The following is a 15,529-nucleotide window of genomic DNA, read 5'->3' as shown; positions in this document are numbered from 1 at the left end:
ATTATGGTCTTACCTTTACTTATAAATGAAGTCCATGCGCAGCTGCTTCTGAACAAAAGCATCGATAACATGTTTATGGAAGTCTTCCTTATCTTTCTTCAGTTTTAAAAGTCTCTCTGTCTCGATGGAGATATTCCTTTAATTATTACCTCCTGCTTCGATTGAAAGTCCAGTTTAGAAAACCGTTTTATTTTAGATATGTAATCCTCCATGTTAAAAGTGCAAGCGAGAGGAAAAAATAAACGATCGCTGCTAAAGCTGTTGCTGCTTGTTGTCACTTCTTCTGCAGCCGAGTACCGGTAGTCGCAAGAAGGATCACTAGCGCCCTCTACCACCTACTGTATATTAATAAAACATAGCTGCTTACTGTTCTTTTTAGCATATTCAATAGCTTGGACCTGAACTGAATAGCTCTTTATTTTCTTCCCTTTATGCGATTTCCAATTGTTGAAATCAGCCTCCTCCATTTTGAAAATGATGACAGGTGAAGTGTCACTCGTGACGTGACGAGTTTGACCCGGCAGAAATTCTAGGCATATGCTAATTATTTTGCGAAACGAGTTTGACCCAGGGGAAATTCTAGACATGCGCTAATAAAAATAATATTTTGCGAAACGAGTTTGACCCGGCGTTAATCCTGAGCCGGCGGTAATGCTAAGCATGCGCTAATTATTTTGCGAAACGAGTTTGACCCGGCAGTAATTCTAGGCATGCGCATACTATATTCCCGGCGGCAATTCAAGGAAATACGGTATAACTTTCTGTCTTTTTAAAAGGATACATGTTAAAATTGGGGTGTTTCGGGACTGTGTGCTACTTTGTATTACAAATGGCAACAGCGGAGGCAGAATGCTTCACAACAAGATGATAGAGGAAAAAGAAGGAGCTTATTGACCGCGGCGCGACTACGATGGCGGACTCACGCACATTTTCGGGACTTATGCACATCCCAAATACACAACAGCAGGTACCAATAGGTAGGAGAAGTTGGTTTTGTATAATATTGTGAAAGAAAACACCAGATAATTTGCCTCCTTATATGTGCCTGTGGAGGACCTCTTTCCTCCGGGTTCCATGGACCACCAAGGAGAGACATGACTGCGGCAGTTTTGTCACTCTGTTTATTATTTCAATAAACTTCAGTGCAGATCGGGTCGCTTTTCAGCTCTTCCTCTTCCAACTGCTCGCTCTTCCGGTCACTTTTCAGCCGTCTCCAGCGTCGTCTGTGTCTCGCTCTTTGTCGCGTTCGCTCGTCATACACCACTGCCTCTCCAACTCCTTCTGCTGCCCTTTTACACACTAAGAGGTGATTACAGAAATGCGCTCAGGTGGGTGATCTACGCACCTGACGCCCATCTCGGAGCCCCGCCTCGCTGCAGGTCTGCCGGCCACGCCTCCTCACAGTGCCATTTTGGGGTCCTTATACACACACGCCATAATAATAAAAATGGTAAATGGGTTGTACTTGTATAGCGCTTTTCTATCTTTTTTAAGGAACTCAAAACGCTTTGACACTATTTCCACATTCACCCATTCACACACACACATTCACACACTGATGGCGGGAGCTGCCATGCACGGCGCTAACCAGGCGTGATAATACCTGTATGTTGAAGCACAGTACGTCTGACTATGGTAGCCATAATGCTCCGGCTAAAAGAGTTGTACTAAACATCTTGAGGTTCCACCGCAGATCAATACAATCACTGTGGTTTTTAAAACCCACCGCCCATTGGAAAGTTATCAATGGAGGTTGAACACTTTTGAGTTTTGAGTACGCGTAGATCCCACGGAACATTTCCAGCATGCCTGCAAACTTGCTTCGTTTCGGCTGTGATTGGCCTTGATGAGACATTAAAACAGTTAAATAAATGTAAGCAAGAAAAACAAGCCCTCCCTGAAGCTCAAACAGAACCTGCATAATAATATTTTTTGTCCACGCCGTGATTTTATGACTAATGAGCTTATTCTCGCCCAAGAAACTAACCGTTTTTTCACACTACATGATATAAAGGCATTACATGTCCCGAAGAGCGAAACTAATTCCTTTCAGAGCCTCCAGTGTGTTATACTTTAATAGTGGGGTTTTTTTGGCGGTTTGAAGGGGCAAAATACTTCACACAAAACAAGGAAACTAAGCTCAGGGCTTCGTTTTGGAGTTTTATTGTAAAAGAACAGCCAGACACAAATCAGGCAATGTGTTTTGTCTCCTTCCCCAGGATGCTCTGCTGCAGCTGGCAGCGGTTGTCGATGCGCGCTCGCTGCGAGCGGCCCTTCGAGACAGCGTCCAGGCGCTGCTACCCAGCACGGTAATACGCACGTACTGCACACATGCATGCATTTTCTTCATACAGATAATAGTTTCCCAGGCAGTGAAGGAGGTGATGATCGGACTGGGGGCTGTTTTTCTAAGTTTTCCTATTGCCCAGAGAAAGCTAATGTACACTATATTGCCAAAAGTATCTGGCCACCCACAGAATCAGGTGTCTTAACCACTTGGCCCGGCCACAGGTGTATAAAATCAAGCACTTAGGCATGGAGACTGTTTCTACAAACATTTGTGAAAGAATGGGCCATACGATGCCACTTGTGCAACAAATCCAGTCGTGAAATTTCTTTGCTCCTAAATATTCCAAAGTCAACTGTCGGCTTTATTACAAGAGAATGGAAGAGTTTGGGAACAACAGCAACTCAGCCACAAAGTGGTAGGCCACGTAAACTGACAGAGAGGGGTCAGGGGAGGCTGAAGCACAGAAGTGAAAGAGGTCGCCGACTTTCTGCACAGTCAGTTGCTACAGGGCTCCAAACTTCATGCGACCTTCCAATTAGCCCACGTACAGTACGCAGAGAGCTTCATGGAATGGGTTTCCATGGCTGAGCAGCTGCATCTAAGCCATGCTTAACCAAGTCCAATGCAAAGCGTGGGATGCAGTGGTGTAAAGCATGTCGCCTCTGGACTCTAGAGCAGTGGGAACGCGTTCTCTGGAGTGATTAGTCCATCTGGCAATCTGATGGACGAGTCTGGGTTTGGAGGTTGCCAGGAGAACGGTACATTTCGGACTGCATTGTGCCGAGTGGGAAATTTGGTGGAGGAGGAATTATGGTGTGGGGTTGTTTTTCAGGAGTTGGGCTTGGCCTCTTAGTTCCAGTGAAAGGAACTTTGAATGATCCAGGATACCAAAACATTTTGGACAATTCCATGAATGGGATGGCACTTCAAGATTATATGTGAGTCAAGGCAGGTGGACAAATACTTTTGGCAATGTAATGTATTTTTAGGTATTTGTTAGCGTACTCACCAGATTACAAAGGGGAAAGGTGTTATGCTGCTAAAGAAGGGAAGAAGAAGAGAGAGAGAGACAGGAATTAGAGAGGAGCGACGGAGGGTTTGGGCGAAATGTCCTGTCTCCTGGGCGGTTGAGGAAAATTATCAATGACCTGATTGTGATGTTAGCTAATGTTAGCTCTCTCTCATAGTAAGGTGTCGGCCTTCTAGCAGTGGAATGCAGAGAGTAGAGATAACTCAGGAAGTAGTCTAAACAACGGGGGTGGGAGCGAGGGACAGAGGGAAGAACACAGGAGTTCCGGGGTTTTGGAAGATGGATCTAGACTGGGCGAGGGAACGCTTCTGTACTGGATTGGGTCTGAGAGGGCGTTAACTACCTCTACACCCTCTGTAGCACCTAAAGTACCACCCCACCTCGGTGGTGTTTCAAAGGCTCTCACATCTGTGCGTGCTAAATTCATCACCAGGCTGTAGTTGGTATTGTGTGGTTTATTCTCGAAGCTTTGAAGACAAACGTGAGACCCATTCCAGTACAGAAGCGTTCCCTCGCCCAGTCTAGATCGATCTTCCAAAACCCCGGAACTCCTGTGTTCTTCCCTCTGTCCCTCGCTCCCACCCCCCTTGTTTAGACCACTTCCTGAGTTATCTCTACTCTCTGCATTCCACTGCTAGAAGGCCGACACCTTACTATGAGAGAGAGAAAGAAGGAAGAATACTAGCTATTTTGTAATGCGACTATGGAAGGAAAGAAGTAACACTTAAATATGGATGTATGGAAAAGATCTGGTTCCATCACTAACCAGGAATGTTTTGATGAAACATTTGAGAGGCGATTACAATCGCAAAAGAAACCTATTTAAATTAGTGTGACTGCGTGGGTTCCCTCCGCGTTCCGGCTTTCTCCCACCCCCAAAGACTTGCACCTGGGGATAGGTTGATTGGCAACACTAAATTGGCCCTAAAGTGTGAATGTGAGTGTGAATGGTGTCTATCTACGTTGACCCTGCGATGAGGTGGCGACTTGTCCCGCCTACCGCCCCGAATGCAGCTGAGATAGGCTCCAGTACCCCCCGCGACCCCCAACGGGACAAGCGGTAGAAAATGGATGGATGGATGGATCTTCCAACATCACAGCAATCTTCGTCCTATTCACAGAGAAGGGTTTGCAGTCATTTCTATCTGACTCCAAGAATGTATCAAGGCCATAAAAGTGTTTTATCGCTGACAAAACCCAGGCGTTGGCAGTTAAGAACCACTACGAAAACATTTAGTTTATTTTTCGGACAGTAGGGCGCACCGGATAATAAGGCGCATTAAGGTTGTTTTTTTTTCTACGTTTGATTCCTTCCTTGTGGGCTACATAACACAAAATGGTGGTTCTTTGGTCAAAATGTTGCATAGATTATGCTTTACAGACCATTTTTCAGCCGCTTTTTGACCGTTTCTTCGGGATGCGCCGTTTTGTGGGTGGTCTTATTTACGTGGCTCCACTTCGACAGCGTCTTCTCCCCGCCATCTTTGTTGTACCGGTAGTTTTTTAGCGCTTCCATAGCGAGTCTACTGACAGATATAAGTTAGAACTGTATGCTACTTTGTATTAGAAATGGCAACAGCGGAGGAAGAATGCTTCACAACAAGATGGTAGAGGATAAAGAAGGAGCTTATTGACCACGGCACGAATACAATGGTGGACTTATGCAGATCCCAAATACACAACAGCATGTACCAATAGGTAGGAGAAGTTGGTTTTGCATAATATTGCGAAAGAAAACACCAGATAATATGTCTCCTAATATGTGCCATTTTGGGGTCCTTATACACACACCATAATAATACCTGTATGTTGAAGCACAGTACGTCTGACTATGGTAGCCGTAATGTTCCGGCTAAAAGAGTCGTACTGACAACTTTTTAAGCCCTGTGTAACGTTCTATATTCTCAATGAAACATCAAAGTTGTGGTGTTGCTTGCTTACGGGTCCATGCCATCGTCTTTTATTGAACAGGCGTCAACCTGCAGTCCACACGTATCTCTTATGTGTCACACTTATCACTACACCATGTAGCACATTCAAGGTCGGTAAGCACTGCCAGAATTAATATGTGCATTGCGCGCACCGAGTTATAAGGCGCACTGTCGATTTTTGAGAAAATTGACCAATTTTAAGTGCGCCTTTTAGACCGAAAAATACTGTGTTGGAAAACATTGATGTACCTTTGTGTGAATTGCAATAGTGCTGCGTGCGGAAATCACATTCTGGCCTGTGTGTGACCTTGTCCACACATTGACTGAACGGACCTTTATGTCGCTCATTTAACAATGCACCATTGTTCTACCGAGTTGCGTCATATCTCCTCTCTCCCCCCTCCAAACTGAGCCTACTCCCTCCCTCCCACCTCGTATTCCGCGTACAAAGAATAACACACCTCTCTTCATATTGCGCACTCCTTACATGATTTGCTGTTTTTCTCCCCTTTGAGATGCTGGAGCTTCTCAAATGAGTCTAAAATAAATTGACTTTGTTTGACTACTTTATTAGAAAATTTCCAAAAATTGTGAAATTGTGGTTTGGACAAGAGATTACTAAAATAAAGCCTCGTGCATATTACTAGTAAAAATGCTCGTGTGTGTCATTCCAGGTGTGTGTGTGCGTGTACACACTGGAGGGAAACTCCAGGCTGCTGTCTGACGACCCACCACATGAGCTGCCACAGGAGGGGAAGATCAGGTGCGTTTTTGTTTTTGTTTCCACATGCAGCACGCCACAGATGTTTGCTTTCGAGTGGAGGGACTGCTGTGTGCTGATTTGCCGCAGCTTTGTCAAGGGGGTTGGTGCCCTGAGAGGGGCGGGGGTGGGGGGCATAGGGAAGGGGTGTGATTATGAGGTTTTTTAGCGCTTAATCTTGTCACACGCTGCTGATCTTCCTCGCTGCCGCACGCCATCAGGCTGCCTCTACACCCCTCCACCCCCTCGGAACCATGAGACACATGTTATAGTGTCTCTTCCCCTACTTGATGCTCCACTTCCTCGCCATCCTCCTCTGACGCGCCGCCGCATGGGCTAATAGCTGAGGGTGACAGTGGCGGGGCTCCCACGGTGAGGCCCAGCCGTCCCGTCTTAAGTGCTCTCTTCAAGCGTTCGCCACTCTGTGAGCCACTGCCACGGCTGCCTGGGCGTCTGCAAAAAAAAAAAAAAAAAAAAAAAAAAAAAAAACAACAACACTGCATTATTGATGAGTCCGTCTGTTTGTCAGACAAGAATCGCTTTTTAATGACACCTCAATGCGGCGCAAACGCCAGATTGCACACGAGCAGACACAATTGCACAAGGATGACGTGTGCATTGTACAGCTGAGGTTACAGTACAATTTATCTAATAAATGTCCAAAATGTGGACTTTGTAGGACAGCTACTGGACGTGGTTAAATATTTACCGATATTATAATATAATATACAGTGAGATTACAAAAAAATTATAATATAATAATAATAAAATACAATTTTAAGAACTAAAATAAATGTCATGTAATGCAAATTAAACACAATGTTCTGATCAGGGTTTTATGCTCCGATACAGACCATCCATGAGTGGAATCGGCCGATACCAATACCACACTGTATTTTTTTATATTTATTTATGGCGAATACTACGGCTGTGAATCTTTGAGCACCGCGCAATTTGATTCAGAACCGATTCTCAATTCCAAACCCATGCTTTTTAATAACATTGGGTGCCAGTTCTATGATTAGCTACATTCCTCCATAAAATAGATACACAGCTGTGATAGATTTCTATATTACTTGAAAGAAAACTGATTTTGTTTGATAAAATTCTACTCAAATATTTAATAAAGTCAAATACAAATAAGGCAACAAGAAAAGTATCCCACTCTTCTCTTTCTAAAGTAAATCTGCACAGCAGATATGATCATCTACATCAACTATAGGATTTGTCTGAGTGGCTGGACAGGACATATTAAAAAAGAAAGTAAAATACATTTTTGATTTTATTTTTTAAATCGTTAAGAATCGTTACAAATAAGAATCGTGATTCATTCGAAAATCTTTTTTTTTTTTTTTACAGTTTGGGCTATCTTTAGTAAGGATGAGTACCAACTGATAAGGTACCAATTCCAGGTACCTGGGAATCGATACCGGTACTCTAAGGTGCCAATCTTGGGTACTTTTGTGTGTTATAATAAATGGGTTGTACTTGTATAGCGCGTTTCTACCTTCAAGGTACTCAAAGTGCTTTGACAGTATTTCCAAATTCACCCATTCACACACACATTCACACACTGATGGCGGGAGCTGCCATGCAAGGCGCTAACCAGCAGCCATCAGAGGCAAAGGGTGAAGTGTCTTGCCCAAGGACACAACGGACGTGACTAGGATGGTAGAAGGTGGGGATTGAACCCCAGTAACCAGCAACCGTCCGATTGCTGGCACAGCCACTCTACCAACTTCGCCACGCCGTCGTGTTAATAAATATGAATTGTTTCTGATAATAATATCTTGTTTTGATTATGATTATCCATATATATATATATTAGGGCTGCAACTAACGATTCATTTGATAATCGATTAATCTGTTGATTATTACTTCGATTAATCGATTAATAATCGGATAAAAGAGACAAACTACATTTCTATCCTATCCAGTATTTTATTGAAAAAAACCAGCATACTGGCACCATACTTATTTTGATTATGGTTTCTCAGCTGTTTGTAAATGTTGCAGTTTATAAATAAAGGTTTATTAAAAAAATAAATTATTTAAAATTTCAATTTAAAAAATTTTTTTAAAAATAAACTGCGCATCCGCATAGCATGGATCCAACGAATCGATGATTAAATTAATCGGCAACTATTTTTATAATCGATTTTAATCGATTGAATCGATTAATTGTTGCAGCCCTAATATATATATATATATATATATATATATATATATATATATATATATATATATATATATATATATATATATATATATATATATATATATATATATAGCAATGAATATATAAGTTAAGTTAAGTTAAAGTACCAATGATTGTCACACACATACAAGGTGTGGCGAAATTATGCTCTGCATTTGACCCATCACCCTTTATCACCCCCTGGGAGGTGAGAGGAGCAGTGAGCAGCAGCGGTGGCCGCGCCCGGGAATCATTTTTGGTGATTGAACCCCCAATTCCAACCCTTGATGCTGAGTGCCAAGCAGGGAGGTAATGGGTCCCATTCTTATAGTCTTTGGTATGACTCGGCCGGGGTTTGAACTCACAACCTACCGATCTCAGGGCGGACACTCTAATTATATAATGAATTTAATAGTATATTAACGGTATGTGGAAGTTCAACTTCTACCTTGTTTACTTCGGTGAGGACCTCAAAGTTGTGTAATCAATCAGAAATATCAAGCAGCTAAAATGTGTGTTTTGCATTTTTCCCATCATGCTTTGTAATGAATGGGTGTAATTTAGAATTTTTATGGTGAATGAGCATTTTTTTCATAACATCCACAAAGTTAAGTGACCATGTCTGTTGACATTTTGTCTTGGTTGGATTTTTTATTTGTTTCGCACCATGACTAAGGAAGGTTGTTTGCATTGGGTCATATAAATAAATGCTGCCCATTCAGATTCTCCTTTAAGGCCATTGACCAGAAAAAATGTTAGAATAATTATGTGTAAGTTATCATAAAAGTTTCCGTTTTCGGAAACTTCCGGCTATCTTTGTTGTTACAAGCCAAAGGCTTGTAAAATTCCATTGGTGTACGATGGGAGAAGACGGGAGGGGTTATCTATTGTGATCCAAGACTTGCCCAAGCTCGATCCAGGACCAGCCCAAGCCCGAGGCATCTTTTTCTTTTGTGTTAGTGTGACCGATAACAATGGCTGTTTGCATACCCCCCATTCCTTTAGAAACAGCTGTTGTTATGTAAACAAGGAAAGTCCAAATAAAAAGAGGTGGCGTACAATCTTTCGCCAGAGCGTGCTGAGACACAAATTGAATTATGTCCCCGTTTAATTCCTTGCTTCTTGTCTCGTTTAATAGATGTCATCGATGTTTAAACCTGACAAAAACTCTCGTTTTTTACTAGATAGTGACAAAAAAGCAGCATAAATAATGCTAGACTTTTACTATGAATGCAATCTCCATGCAGGCAAGATTCCGTCTTGTGGGCCAATTTGAAGACGTCAGCGGGCGGGCCGAAGTTTGGACACCCCTGGTTTATGGTGTTTTCTTTTTGTTTGTTGTTGCGCACTGAAAAGTGGTGATACTGAAAGTGTTGTACTTATTACCCACTGCAGAGGTTGCCCTCTAGTGGGTTCTTCAGACCACCACACACTGCCAGGAGAGCCAGGCATTCCGGGTATAACACTGTTTTATTTTCATAAATAGTGCAAAGTCTTTTGCTTTCCGGCAAACTGCCCGCTCAGCAGCACCTCCAATTCCAACTACTCGTCTCATCACGGCTGCTGCTAATAGAGGCGACAGGTGATTAGATAAAAAGGCCCACCTGGGCCAACCATGCACCTGTCGCTGACGCATGACGACACCCCTAGTAAATAGATGGAGGGCTGGATAATGTTAACTATGTCAAATGTATAGTCAGTAAAGTAAAAGAAAGTGTTGTACTAAAAGTCAGTTTCCGGGGTTAAAGTTGAGAATGTCCACATCTTCTAATGAGCGTCGTATGAAAGGTTAAAACTCGCAGCCCCTTTTCACAGCTTGCTTTCCTCATTAATCTCGTCTCCTCCTCAGTCAGACGGCTACTTGCTGCTGTTTCTGTCCGCCGCTCTAACGAGAACTATCGCTCTGCAGGCACATTGGCAGCAGGAATGGTCCGAAGCAATTATTTCATGTTTTGCCCAGTCGGGGACAATTTCCACAATTTCCTTGATAACTATTTCACACGCTGTGTGGAACGTCAGCCTGCTGTATCTACACAGATCCTCCTGACAGGCCCCAGACGTTGGCTGCTGGGACTGAACCGAGCGAAGGATTTAGTCTTGCTTGCCCAAACAAATGACAGAAAGTAAATCGAAGCCGTGAGTTGAAACTGATGGGTTTGTGTCAAGTTAAAACGACATTTAGAGCACACATACAAAATCATAAACAACTGTCGGTATAAAATGTGCTCATCCTTAAAGGTTAAATCCACACACTTCCCTCTGCAATATGCACAAAACCCAAAACTAGTGAAGTTGGCACGTTGTGTAAATCGTAAATAAAAACAGAATACAATCATTTGCCAATCCTTTTCAACCTATATTCAATTTAAATAGACTTAAAAGAAAAGATACTTAACATTCAAATTGGAAAACGTTGTTATTTTCTGCAAATATTAGCTCATTTGGAATTTGATGCCTGCAACATGTTTCAAAAAAGCTGGCACAAGTGGCAAACAAAGACTGGGAAAGTTGAGGAATGCTCATCAAACACTTATTTGGAACGGACTAATTGGGAACAAGTGGGTGCCATGATTGGGTATAAAAGCAGCTTCCATGAAATGCACAGTCATTCACAAACAAGGATGGGGCGAGGGTCACCACTTTGTGAACAATTGCGTGAGAAAATTGTTTAAGAACAACATTTCTCAACCAGCTATTACAAGAAATTTAGGGATTTCACCATCTACGGTCCGTAATATCACTGCACGTAAGCAGATAATAGACTGTATTTATACTATTCACATTTGAATAATGCTGTATAGTAGGCTGTATTTATATTATTCACATGCGAAAAATGCTGTATAATAGACTGTATTTATATCATTCACATGCGAAAAATGCTGTATAATAGACTGTATTTATATTATTCACATGCGAATAATGCTGTATAATAGACTGTATTTATATTATTCACATGCGAATAATGCTGTATAATAGACTGTATTTATATTATTCACATGCGAATAATGCTGTATAATAGACTGTATTTATATTATTCACATGCGAATAATGCTGTATAATAGACTGTATTTATATTATTCACATGCGAATAATGCTGTATAATAGACTGTATTTATATTATTCACATGCGAATAATGCTGTATAATAGACTGTATTTATATTATTCACATGCAAATAATGCTGTATAATAGACTGTATTTATATTATTCACATGCGAATAATGCTGTATAATAGACTGTATTTATATTATTCACGTGCGAATAATGCTGTATAATAGACTGTATTTATATTATTCACGTGTGAATAATGCTGTATAATAGACTGTATTTATATTATTCAAGTGCGAATAATGCTGTATAATAGACTGCATTTATATTATTCACGTGCGAATAATGCTGTATAATAGACTGTATTTATATTATTCACATGCGAATAATGCTGTATAATAGACTGTATTTATATTATTCACATGTGAATAATGCTGTATAATAGACTGTATTTATATTAGTCACATGCGACTAATGCTGTATAATAGACTGTATTTATATTATTCACATGTGAATAATGCTGTATAATAGACTGTATTTATATTATTCACATGCGAATAATGCTGTATAATAGACTGTATTTATATTAGTCACGTGTGAATAATGCTGTATAATAGACTGTATTTATATTATTCACGTGCGAATAATGCTGTATAATAGACTGCATTTATATTATTCACATGCGAATAATGCTGTATAATAGACTGCATTTATATTATTCACATGCGAATAATTCTGTATAATAGACTGTATTTATATTATTCACATGCGAATAATGCTGTATAATAGACTATATTTATATTATTCACATGCGAATAATGCTGTATAATAGACTGTATTTATATTATTCACATGCGAATAATGCTGTATAATAGACTGTATTTATATTATTCACGTGTGAATAATGCTGTATAATAGACTGTATTTATATTATTCACGTGCGAATAATGCTGTATAATAGTCTGCATTTATATTATTTTATTCACACGCGAATAATGCTGTATAATAGACTGTATTTATATTATTCACATGCGAATAATGCTGTATAATAGACTGTATTTATATTATTCACGTGCGAATAATGCTGTATAATAGACTGTATTTGTATTATTCACATGTGAATAATGCTGTATAATAGACTGTATTTATATTATTCACATGCGAATAATGCTGTATAATAGACTGTATTTAAATCATTCACATGTGAATAATGCTGTATAATAGACTGTATTTATATTATTCACATGCGAATAATGCTGTATAATAGACTGTATTTATATTATTCACATGCGAATAATGCTGTATAATAGACTGTATTTATAATATTCACATGCGAATAATGCCGTATAATAGACTGTATTTATATTATTCACGTGTGAATAATGCTGTATAATAGACTGTATTTATATTATTCACATGCGAATAATGCTGTATAATAGACTGTATTAATATTATTCACATGCGAATAATGCTGTATAATAGACTGTATTTATATTATTCACATGCGAATAATGCTGTATAATAGACTGTATTTATATTATTCACATGCGAATAATGCTGTATAATAGACTGTATTTATATTATTCACGTGTGAATAATGCTGTATAATAGACTGTATTTATATTATTCACATGCGAATAATGCTGTATAATAGACTGTATTAATATTATTCACATGCGAATAATGCTGTATAATAGACTGTATTTATATTATTCACATGCGAATAATGCTGTATAATAGACTGTATTTATATTATTCACATGCGAATAATGCTGTATAATAGACTGTATTTATATTATTCACGTGCGAATAATGCTGTATAATAGACTGTATTTATATTAGTCACATGCGAATAATTCTGTATAATAGACTGTATTTATATTATTTATATGTGAATAATGCTGTATAATAGACTGTATTTATATTATTCACGTGCGAATAATGCTGTATAATAGACTGTATTTATATTAGTCACGTGCAAATAATGCTGTATAATAGACTGTATTTATATTATTTATATGTGAATAATGCTGTATAATAGACTGTATTTATATTATTCACATGCGAATAATGCTGTATAATAGACTGTATTAATATTATTCACATGTGAATAATGCTGTATAATATACTGTATTTATATTATTCACGTGTGAATAATGCTGTATAATAGACTGTATTTATATTATTCACATGCGAATAATGCTGTATAATAGACTGTATTAATATTATTCACATGCGAAAAATGCTGTATAATAGACTGTATTTATATTATTCACATGCGAATAATGCTGTATAATAGACTGTATTTATATTATTCACATGCGAATAATGCTGTATAATAGACTGTATTTATATTATTCACATGCGAATAATGCTGTATAATAGACTGTATTTATATTATTCACGTGCGAATAATGCTGTATAATAGACTGTATTTATATTAGTCACATGCGAATAATTCTGTATAATAGACTGTATTTATATTATTTATATGTGAATAATGCTGTATAATAGACTGTATTTATATTATTCACGTGCGAATAATGCTGTATAATAGACTGTATTTATATTAGTCACGTGCAAATAATGCTGTATAATAGACTGTATTTATATTATTTATATGTGAATAATGCTGTATAATAGACTGTATTTATATTATTCACATGCGAATAATGCTGTATAATAGACTGTATTAATATTATTCACATGTGAATAATGCTGTATAATATACTGTATTTATATTATTCACGTGTGAATAATGCTGTATAATAGACTGTATTTATATTATTCACATGCGAATAATGCTGTATAATAGACTGTATTAATATTATTCACATGCGAAAAATGCTGTATAATAGACTGTATTTATATTATTCACATGCGAATAATGCTGTATAATAGACTGTATTTATATTATTCACATGCGAATAATGCTGTATAATAGACTGTATTTATATTATTCACATGCGAATAATGCTGTATAATAGACTGTATTTATATTATTCACATGCGAATAATGCTGTATAATAGACTGTATTTATATTATTCACATGCAAATAATGCTGTATAATAGACTGTATTTATATTATTCACATGCGAATAATGCTGTATAATAGACTGTATTTATATTATTCACGTGCGAATAATGCTGTATAATAGACTGTATTTATATTATTCACGTGTGAATAATGCTGTATAATAGACTGTATTTATATTATTCAAGTGCGAATAATGCTGTATAATAGACTGCATTTATATTATTCACGTGCGAATAATGCTGTATAATAGACTGTATTTATATTATTCACATGCGAATAATGCTGTATAATAGACTGTATTTATATTATTCACATGTGAATAATGCTGTATAATAGACTGTATTTATATTAGTCACATGCGACTAATGCTGTATAATAGACTGTATTTATATTATTCACATGTGAATAATGCTGTATAATAGACTGTATTTATATTATTCACATGCGAATAATGCTGTATAATAGACTGTATTTATATTAGTCACGTGTGAATAATGCTGTATAATAGACTGTATTTATATTATTCACGTGCAAATAATGCTGTATAATAGACTGCATTTATATTATTCACATGCGAATAATGCTGTATAATAGACTGCATTTATATTATTCACATGCGAATAATTCTGTATAATAGACTGTATTTATATTATTCACATGCGAATAATGCTGTATAATAGACTATATTTATATTATTCACATGCGAATAATGCTGTATAATAGACTGTATTTATATTATTCACATGCGAATAATGCTGTATAATAGACTGTATTTATATTATTCACGTGTGAATAATGCTGTATAATAGACTGTATTTATATTATTCACGTGCGAATAATGCTGTATAATAGTCTGCATTTATATTATTTTATTCACACGCGAATAATGCTGTATAATAGACTGTATTTATATTATTCACATGCGAATAATGCTGTATAATAGACTGTATTTATATTATTCACGTGCGAATAATGCTGTATAATAGACTGTATTTGTATTATTCACATGTGAATAATGCTGTATAATAGACTGTATTTATATTATTCACATGCGAATAATGCTGTATAATAGACTGTATTTAAATCATTCACATGTGAATAATGCTGTATAATAGACTGTATTTATATTATTCACATGCGAATAATGCTGTATAATAGACTGTATTTATATTATTCACATGCGAATAATGCTGTATAATAGACTGTATTTATAATATTCACATGCGAATAATTCCG

The 15,529-nt window shown here is 37.7% G+C and overlaps 1 protein-coding gene across 2 annotated transcripts in view; it reads left to right on the top strand.

Moving 5' to 3' along the window:
* Window positions 1-15,529, top strand: part of LOC133663603 (cGMP-dependent 3',5'-cyclic phosphodiesterase) — a 460,149-nt gene that overhangs the window by 338,805 nt on the left and 105,815 nt on the right. For both annotated transcript variants that reach the window (XM_062068196.1, XM_062068195.1), the window contains exons 3-4: window positions 2,220-2,309; window positions 5,926-6,014. In XM_062068196.1, coding sequence (XP_061924180.1) covers window positions 2,220-2,309; window positions 5,926-6,014 — 179 coding nt within the window. The remainder of the gene's footprint in view (window positions 1-2,219; window positions 2,310-5,925; window positions 6,015-15,529) is intronic.

The sequence above is a fragment of the Entelurus aequoreus genome, linkage group LG13, assembly GCF_033978785.1.
Source record: "Entelurus aequoreus isolate RoL-2023_Sb linkage group LG13, RoL_Eaeq_v1.1, whole genome shotgun sequence".
In the NCBI taxonomy this organism is placed as follows: Eukaryota; Metazoa; Chordata; class Actinopteri; order Syngnathiformes; family Syngnathidae; genus Entelurus; species Entelurus aequoreus.
The sequence above is the reverse complement of the archived record's forward strand: the minus strand, read 5'-3'. Positions and strand labels throughout refer to the sequence as shown.